This window comes from Macadamia integrifolia, chromosome 1, assembly GCF_013358625.1.
Source record: "Macadamia integrifolia cultivar HAES 741 chromosome 1, SCU_Mint_v3, whole genome shotgun sequence".
In the NCBI taxonomy this organism is placed as follows: domain Eukaryota; kingdom Viridiplantae; phylum Streptophyta; class Magnoliopsida; order Proteales; family Proteaceae; genus Macadamia; species Macadamia integrifolia.
In genome coordinates this window covers 35811821-35821134 of record NC_056557.1, presented here as the reverse complement: position 1 = coordinate 35821134, position 9314 = coordinate 35811821, and the positions used below count along the sequence as shown (strand labels likewise).

Genomic DNA, 9314 nt, shown 5'->3' with positions numbered 1-9314 from the left:
AAAAAACAGCTCCTAAAATCTCTCCTTCCATCCCTCATAAAATCTAAACGTGGAGGAAGGGGTATTTTCTCTATATAATTATCTTTCTCTCACTCATCTCTCTGAGCGTGGAGGAGAAAGGGGTGGAGTAATCATTAATTAAAATTATTACGTATTAAAGGGATAAAAAAATAGCCACAAAATTATAGTCACATAATTATGGATATATTTATTGCATAAAAACGGTATCTTTCAATCAACTTTCATGGACTTTACAAGTTTTTATGCAATAAAATCATTCATTATATATACCACAGAGATGACAAAAAATCAACTATAATATCCCACGATTTCTCAATTTTCTGTCTCTTACAACAATAGTTCAGAATATTTCAAATTCCTATTTATTTTTCTATTACAGTAGCACGAAAGTTCTCAACTTCAGCTTCTTTTTCTCTCGGATCACTGGCACTGCATTTCTCAATTTCAGATACTCCATATCCATAAGGTAGTATAATTCATTTAACCTGCAAGATAGAGCTCAGGTGGAGAAGTTATTGCACTATATTATGGAAAAATCTTCAGAGGATGCGGAAAGTAACATGTTTTTATGTACATAGCTTTGACTTGATCAGAGATTAGTTTTTTCTTGATCAGTCTCCATGGTTTGTAATATTATGGTTTATTAGTATTATTGTTATCTGTTATGAGAGAATTATTTGTGAAATTAATACCATTCTCAAGACCTTCGTAGAGGAAGACGAGATATATGTTTTTTATGTTTCATGTTCCCATCTCCTTTCTATTATGGGAATTGCACTATTTAGTCCGTGGATTTTCTCTCTTGTATTCAGAATAATTTGGCATAATTTTGTTTTTAGAAAATACAAACTTTGAAAAATCAGCTCACCAAGCTTTTCAGAACTTACTTCAAATGGATTGACCCAATAATCTTGTCTTAAGAAAATGTTTAATTAAGAGACTACCACCACGTGCATTTGCAAGTGTATTTTTATTAGTATATATATATATATATATATATATGAGCCTGATCCCAATTCCTATTGTTATGGAGCGAACAACTCATTGCAAAAGGCAATATATATATCTATATATATTGCCTTTTGCAATGAGTTGTTCGCTCCATAACAACAGGAATTGGGATCAGGCTCTACCAATTTCGATTCAAATATGTTGATTCGCACTTGTTCATATTGACAATTTCTGATGTGAATTCGGTGGGTCATCCCCTTTCCTAGGCTTACGTACCAACCTAGTAACACACCAACCAGGCCCCTTTCCTTTCTCCGATCATGAAGCCCCCTAATCCCTTTCTCTGTCTTTCATCCCCCACCAAGCAATGGATGACCCTTTTAAAAACACTGACTAGGTACCAATATCAAAAATCAAATTACCTTCTCATCAAGGATAACTCTCAAAAATAAAAGTTCTAGGTCCACTCTTTATCAACAGCCATGTTAATGGAGGGTTCTATTGGGAATTGGGAACTGACTCATAGGTGGCCCACATAAGGCCCATCTCCGGCTAATAAAGATCCCTTAGCCTAAAATCAGCCCGACCAAAATGATCATAACCATCCAAACTTAATATGACATATAATGTGGTAATCAATGCTATTATAAGGGATTTTTTTCATTGCCAAAAGACAAAGCCAAAGCCCAAAGGAGAGCAGGGTCCATGGGCCATAGCTGCATGGGTATACCATAACTATTCACTACTTTGTGGTTTGGGCCCACCTGCAATGAATAGAGCCCACTATTTGCACTCACGTCGCATCACTTCACGTGTCATCAGTCATCACCGCCGACCTTTTTAACTGTTTTCTCTTTTCACTTCCTCCCTCTCTCTTGGTATGTTAGCGTCTCTGAAAAATCTAGACTTTTTCACTCTCTGTGGGCCTTCTTCTCCTTCGACACCACTGTTCTTAACATTTGTACTATTGAAAAATTTGGAATCACCCCTCGTTCTGGGTATGTTCTTGATTTATTTCTGGGAAATTTTATTTAATTTTACTCTTTTCGTCTCTTTGCCTGTAAGTACCCACATGATAGATTGCAGAAAAAGAGTTCAAATGTGCCTAAATTTGTCTGGTTTTTTATTCTGTGATGTCAAGTTCTAGTCTGTGAAGCAATGTCGTCTTCTATCACTAACCCTCTCAACAACCATGGTGATTTTTTTTTTTTAATTCAATTTCTAAGTGCTCCATGTCATTTTCAGGAAAAAAAAAAACCCTAATAGTAGTAAGGAATGATTGAAGAAAACTAATGTTTCCCTTTGATAATTTGAGTGTTTGATGATTAATGAGTGGGGTAACTTGGTGGTGGGCAGTTACAGTGTCATGGGAAACAAATGAGAATCTGAGTGGAAAGGGAGAAAGACATAGGGAACGTAAAAGGTAATAAAATAAAGCAGATGTCCTTCATAGTCCATTCATATACTCACTGGTTACCACTTTTCTTTTCTCTTTTTGTCTCTTTCTTATCCTCTTCATCTTCTAACTCCACAGTAACCTAGTGGAGTGATGGAAGGAAGCCCATGTTGATCACAAGGGCTTCATTGTTTCTGCATCAAATTTGATAACTCTCTTTACTCTCCCCTGATCTCAGAGAATTATGGAAGGATCCACGGTACAAACTCAAATTCTAGGAGATGAAAACGAGGTAAATCCTTCTCTTCCTGAAATGGTTTTTTTTTTTTATTTTTTCTGTTTAAATTCTAATTCATGTTCTGGTCATCCGTAGACTGTTTATTTGATTTCATTTTTTAGATCTTCTGTGATGTCTCCTCTGTTCTTGATTGCATTTGGTTGGATATTTTCTTAACATATAGAACGATCTTTATTTTTAGAGAGGAAAACCAGCTTCTTCTAAGACTGGTCTTGAGGTATCAGTTTCATTCGGTAGATTTGAAAATGAATCATTATCTTGGGAGAGATGGTCATCCTTTTCACAGAACAAATATCTGGAAGAAGTTGAGAAGTGTTCGACCCCTGGATCGGTGGCTGAGAAGAAAGCTTATTTTGAAGCCCATTACAAGAAGATAGCAGCACGAATGGCTGAACAAGTGGAGCAGGAAGTGCAAATGGAAGCTCACAGTTTGGGATCGGATGAGACAATTTCTGGAGATCTAGTTAACAATGGTTGCGAGTTCAATAATGGATCCAGTCTATCAATGACTGATGTGAGGGAACCAAAGACCAACGCACTCAGTTTGGTGAGTAGCTCCAACACTGATGAGTCGAACAAGGATGCTGATATCACTGGCTCAAACAAGGAAGCTGAACTCGATGTGGATTGCCAAGGCTCATTTGGTGAGGAGCTGAAAGAAGAGTTGGAAGGAAGATTTGATAGTCCAAATTCAATTTCACTGGAAATGGGTATTTTGGTAGAAGAAAACAGCCCTATATCTCAGGCCACAACGGAACTTCCACAGCAATTGGACAATGGTGGAGTCAACACCCAAGAGAATAAGGTGGAGGATTCCAAATTAAAGCCACCAAAGGAATCTCAGAAGGTTAAGTTTTGAAAATCACAAACTAATAGATAATTATGGATAACGTGAGAGGTCATTTTTTCTAATATATCTTCAGGAGTTGAAATTTCAGAGGACTCCAGCTACGACGAAAAAGCGTTTGACAAGAACAAAGAACAACCCAGCGTCCCATACTCCAAAATCACCACAGATCTCAATATCTGAAAAATCACCAAAGCCTAGACTATCTTCTGCTGTGATGTCTACCACTCGAACTCCAGCTACAAAGGGAAGTCGATCATCCTTGCAGACGAGCCAGAATCTTTCCACAGTAGAAAGCAGGAGAGCAACTAACACCTCCCTATCAAAGTCTCTTGTTTTGCGGCCTGAAAATTCTGAATCGGCTTCTCTTAAGATGAAAAATTCTGAATCTTTCCACAGTAGAAAGCAGGAGACAACAAGAAAATCTTTCATAATGGAGAAGATGGGAGATAAGGAAATTGTTAAGCGGGCGTTTAAGGCATTTCAGAATAATTTCAACCAATTAAGACCTACCGCTGAAACAGAACCTTCTGCTACTAAGCAGGTTTATGGATTCTTCTTGTTTATATCTACCTTAAGACTTCCATAATCTTTTACCTTCTGTTTGTATTTTTGATAATTAGTAGCTGACTCAGTCGTTGAAACCATTCTCCACTTTGTGCAGGTCCCTGCAAGGGTGAAAGGGCAAAGTAAAACTGCTTTGATGACTAGGAAAAAAGAAATTGAAGGGTAATGTTTGAAATTACTGTGTAGTTTTCATTCATGCAATGTTTCTGTTTCTGATGTATATGCCTGCATCGTCATATTGGTCAATTGTTGTAGTTCAAACAGTTATTAGGCACACTTTTCTAGTCACTTGGCTAACTTCAACAATTTCTAAATATCTATCAACAAACTATAGAACAAGGAATGCAGTGGAGAATGTGAGAGCTCCAAGAACGCAGATGGGTGCAAGTCAAAACTCTGTTTCGGCAAGGTATGATTTCTTACTTTGGATGAAGCTAGGCAGCCTTAGTATGGGACATGTTGTCATACAGCCTTATCATTATGGACCATACTAAACATGACACTGATTTGGACAACACAAGTTGTTTTTTTGGAGCAAACTTTATTTGAGTGAATAATCTATGTCTGAATTTTAGGATTGCTTCCATTCTGGAATTTGTGTGCCAAGGTCCATCCAGTTGTAGTCGAGTATTAGGAGGATATGGAATTGGGACAAAGAAGATTGTCTTCGCGTTGATTTTAGCTATTGTATTTACATTGAAAGCTTAATTTTCAATTTGTTTTGTGGCAGGCCCCTCAAAGCAGCTTCTGTAGATCATCTGCAATCTGCCTTATCTACTCCCTTTAGCCTGAGAAGCAGTGAAAGAGCAGAGAAACGAAAGGAGGCATCCATCAAACCCGATTCTCTTTCTTATATGATTCTATCTCAACAAAAGACATGATTGATCGCATTTTTTAATGTTCTTCTTTCCTGACGTGTTTCAGTTCCTTAAGAAGCTTGAGGAGAAGTCCAATGCTAAGGAGGAAGAGAAGATGCAACTTCAGTCAAAATCTAAGGTACATCTGTGGATGTTGAGAATTTTCTCCAACTAGAGCACCATTTAATTATAGACAATTTTAAACAGGTGAAGGTAAGAATTGCAAAAATAAAAAATCTTGACATAGGACAACTGCGTAGTGGTTGGTGTAGTGTGGTGCAGTAAGGCAATGCTCATCAGGGGGCCTTGGGTTCGAGCCTCCTGGTCCTGGTCCTGGCCCTCACCTCGCCTCCCCCTCCATCTATAAAGTAGGTAGCGGGAAAAAAAAAAGGGAATAGAAATATCTCAGATTTTTGTGTTCATCTATTACTATCACCTGTCCTGTTAATTATGAAGAAATAGATATAGATAATCATATTATTGTAGCTTTACAGTTATTGAATGTATCAATATCCTAATGTTTGATACAGGTGCAAAAAGACGCAGGAATAAGAATGCTAAGACAGAGCCTTAAGTTTAAAGCAACACCAATGCCAGATTTTTATAGTGGTCAAGTGTCAAAAACCCCTGTCAAATAAGGTATGCTGTGACCACTCTAATCTTTTGTTACCAAAATCCATAATAATCTTCAATTGAGTAAATAATTATACTTCAATTTGCTCAGGGACGTACTTTCTCATATAATGAGAAACGCCAAAACAGTCGTGAGCAATTAATGCCATCATACTTGAAGTTCATTACAAATAGGGACAAAGGATCCTGTCTGGGAGTGTGGGGCTGCACCCAGACACAGGGGTGAAATGACCACCCCGCTCCCATGAAAGGCAGAAATGCCCTCCCTGTTGATGCTTTCATGTGCTCTCCCATTGGCCCTTGTGCTGGTGCGAGAGCCAAACTCTCGGACAGAGAACTCTTCCCCCTGTAAATAAGGCAAAGATGCACTCAGACACAAACAGCAGGCATTCCCACATTTTGTGAATCATTGAAAGTTAGGACTAGGTGAACCAAATAGCACCTTTTCTCTTACTGGTCCTCTCTCTCTCTCCTTGTTGGGGGTGGTGTGCATGGAGTGACAGTTGGGTCAGGCTGACTGTAGAAGTATATTTTGTGTGATGCATCATTATTCTATTTTTTTACAAGGTGAAGGAAATGCAGTTTCATTTTTTTAAAGCAAGAAGAAAAAGGAAGGCAGACTGGAAGAATTCCAGAGTAAAGCATCCTTAATATTTCCTCGGTTAGTTGGGGCAGTAACATAGAGTTAGCTCCTCTAATGCATGCATATAGCTGCATTGGTTTGCTAGGAAACAAGGTTGTTTAGGTTGTCAATATGTTGAATGAGTTACAATAGTGCAATCATGGTAGAGTTGCATTATTATCCTTGATTGTGGTGGTGCTCAAAAATTTTGGAGCTCTTAACATGTGGAACAGAAAGAGGATGCAGGTAAAGTCTTTCAGCCATGTATCCTTTGGGCCAAGCAAGCATTTTGATCTTACTTTCATGTAAATGAAGGGAAAAAGTTTCTTTGGCGGGACCCTCTCTCTCATGAAATGACCTCTCTGCCCCCATGCATGAAACTATCTTGTCACTCCTTGTTGGTGCACTCCCCTATGCCACTTGGTCAGACAACTCTTCCATAAAAGAAATCTAGACCCTTATAGTGGCTTGGAAAGTCTGGATTGATACTTTGGAACACTGTATTACTAGGCAAAGAATTTTTGAACCTCTTCTAATTTTTTATTGGTAAACTATTCCATTTTTTTCATGTTTCAATTATGGTTGCCATATATGGTGATAGTGATAATTGTGCTAACCAGGCATTTCACTTGTCAGGGACTCGGGATACCTCATGGACCAAAGTCCGATAGGTGATGAGTTTCGTGCATACCCTACATAAGGCTGGGATGAAAGAGGAATCTTTGTGGCCCTCAAACAGAAAAGGAGATGATTTTGTACAAAATGGGGAAATTGATCTACATGCATTTTGGAGGTGAACTGGCAAGTAAAGAGATACAAAGAGATGTATTTATTAGGTAGAAATTAGGACCACAGTACATTATCTTCAGCTGCTCAACATTAATTATGGATGAGTGACAAACTGGATATATGTGGCGATCCCCTTGTTAATCCTTCTTGTATTTACAGGGGCGTACTGGTAATGTAAAAAAGGATCAAAGACATTGGAGCAGGTTCCATATTTCTGTTGTATTCAGGAAGTGGTTGGTTGTGAAAAACAATAGTAGTTTGGGCATTTGTAGATTTATTTGTAGTATGGCATGGTCATTGTTATAGAACATGAAATGAAATGAGAGGAAATAAAGTACAAGAAGTCCCAGCTTCAAATTATTTAATAAAAAGCTGGAAAAATACCTTAATTGTTGCCAAAGATTACTTCATGTGCTTTCTGAATCATAAACTCTACTTTGAGAATCTTATGGCTATCAAAATCATGAACATTTCAGGCGCAATCAAATGGATGCTGCAGGTAGGCACTGCCGAAACTACAAAAATGACCACAGTTAAGGCCATGGAACTACTGAGGATGATTTTAGAGCTTTGGATGATAGAGAAATGTTAATAATGAACCCCATGGGGATAGCTGAGTTGAGAGGGGACCTTCTCAGGAAGCGTGTGGTTCTGAATTCGACTCTTTATTATTTTCAATGAAAGTTGAATAGTTCTTACTTGACCTCGGTATGATTCAATCTATGAAGTGGGTTCAATATATATCCACAAGGCCAATCTGGACGCAGACCTAGATGCCGTCATTAGCCAAAAAGGCAACTAACCACTGATTTAATTACTGTACAAGGTTAAAGCTACTGAAAAGCTAGATGTGCGATATCATTGATACCCCTCCCCATGACAAGTGCTTCTCACTGATAGCAAAGGCTTCCAATCAGCACCTTCCAGTTGAATTGTTAACAGCTCTTAATCTAAGATTTGTCCTAACCAAAATTGAGTTAGGCTGTGTTGTCTTACCTAAATGGTTTCACAGATAGTAGAATGCCTTTTTTTATTTATGAAAGAGAAAAAATAAGGCACTGAAGGATAATAGTTAATATTTACAATGTCTACAGAAATTTAAAAAATAAAAAAAATAAATAAAAACAAAAAACACAAAAACAAAACATTAATACTTTTATTGCATGGCCTTATAGGCCAAACCCTTGACAGCCTGAACTGCAACAAGATGAGATTTCCAGAAAAAAATGGAGAGAATGCCAACGCCATTCGCCATCAACTGGCTGAGGAAGCAAGCTCATCAACTCCTATGTGGCCAACCAAACCTCTTTAATTTTCTTCCACCCTGACTGAACAGCTTTTCATGGCCCTTGAAAGACGCTCTTTACCCCAACCTCCATTTTATGTCCTGTCATCATATAACCCAATTCGATTAAAATAAAATGGCACTGAGACAAAATACCACAAGTACATCCTGAGTCGGTCATTAGTTGGTTACAAACGCCTGTGCAAATCAAATAGGATAAGGCAGTGGAATGCCTTCAATTTGTAATAGTTCCTAAGCAATAAGATCCTCACAAGTCAACTAGTTCAAATTCTAACTTCTGCTTCCGTGGATATAAACAAGAAAACTCATGTGATGTCTTGATTGACCACCTGATCCCTCCCAAATCTCATCTTCCCCGAAAATTTGGATTCTCAAGTATTGAAATGGGACTATACATGTTTATTCCAAACCAACTGTAACCATGGGGATGTAGCATGAGAGCAGGATCCAACATTTCTGCCCCAAACATGTGATAAGATGAAATGAGGCTGAAATCACAGGGCAAAATTTCTTTGTAATGAACTATTTGGTGCAAGAACCACAAGTGATGACCATATCTAGGGTTCTACAGAAAGTTTATAGAGCAAAAGAGTATACATGCCTCTTCTAATATACTTTTTTCATCTTTACAACAATCCAACTACACAGCTCAAATGCAATCTGTTCTCCAAGCCTCGTAAATGATGACCTAATAGCATGCACCTGCAATCACAAAACAAGATCCCTTGTTATGGAATAAGAAATGGTGAGCTAAAGAATTAATGAGGTTGTGCACCAAAACTTCTTACAGGGTTTTAACCTGTCTTTATAAACTGCCCCTTTTAGCCATTTACTCACTTTCCCACCGAAAATCTCATCATTATACAAAGAGTCAAAAGAAGAACCCAGAAACAAGCAACAAAAACTCAATAGGAAATGATAAGTATCAAAAAGAAGGCTCGAGGAAAGCTCCTTAGGTCTTTTAAAGCATGGTTTTAGGAATTGGATAGGAGTTACAAAAAAAAAATTTTTTTTGGGGGGGGGGGGG

General features: G+C 38.0%; 2 protein-coding genes and 1 pseudogene across 5 annotated transcripts in view; 1 reads left to right on the top strand and 2 right to left on the bottom strand.

Moving 5' to 3' along the window:
- The window catches only part of LOC122073720, a 4409-nt pseudogene extending 2243 nt beyond the window's left edge, over positions 1-2166 (bottom strand).
- On the top strand, positions 1857-7381 carry LOC122085691 (protein WVD2-like 7). Of its 4 annotated transcripts, XM_042654208.1 has the most exons (11): positions 1857-1970; positions 2329-2395; positions 2607-2660; positions 2848-3513; positions 3590-4057; positions 4178-4242; positions 4415-4489; positions 4811-4904; positions 5005-5076; positions 5468-5576; positions 6829-7381. In XM_042654208.1, the coding sequence occupies exons 3-10, from the start codon at positions 2613-2615 to the stop codon at positions 5573-5575; spliced, it is 1596 nt and encodes a 531-aa protein (XP_042510142.1). In that variant the 5' UTR covers positions 1857-1970; positions 2329-2395; positions 2607-2612; the 3' UTR covers position 5576; positions 6829-7381. The 4 variants fall into 4 exon arrangements, with proteins under 4 accessions (XP_042510142.1, XP_042510150.1, XP_042510134.1 ...); XM_042654216.1 differs by lacking the exon at positions 1857-1970 and having other exon boundaries at positions 2294-2395; XM_042654200.1 differs by lacking the exons at positions 1857-1970; positions 2329-2395 and having other exon boundaries at positions 2448-2660.
- A 613-nt stretch (positions 7382-7994) lies between these two features.
- Positions 7995-9314, bottom strand: part of LOC122085743 — a 7823-nt gene continuing 6503 nt past the window's right edge. Inside the window, exons 5-6 of the mRNA XM_042654284.1 lie at positions 8889-8989; positions 7995-8368 (exon numbers count right to left, since the gene is read on the bottom strand). Of these exons, the coding sequence (XP_042510218.1) occupies positions 8914-8989 (76 nt within the window). The 3' untranslated portion in view covers positions 7995-8368; positions 8889-8913. The remainder of the gene's footprint in view (positions 8369-8888; positions 8990-9314) is intronic.

Bases quoted from the DNA above. Each gene is read 5' to 3' on its own strand.
- LOC122085691 (XM_042654208.1), top strand. From the start codon at position 2,613: ATGGAAGGATCCACGGTACAAACTCAAATTCTAGGAGATGAAAACGAG. The intron at 4,490-4,810 runs GTATGATTTCTT...GTTTTGTGGCAG, and splicing joins CAAAACTCTGTTTCGGCAAG to GCCCCTCAAAGCAGCTTCTG. The intron at 5,077-5,467 runs GTACATCTGTGG...TGTTTGATACAG, and splicing joins AACTTCAGTCAAAATCTAAG to GTGCAAAAAGACGCAGGAAT.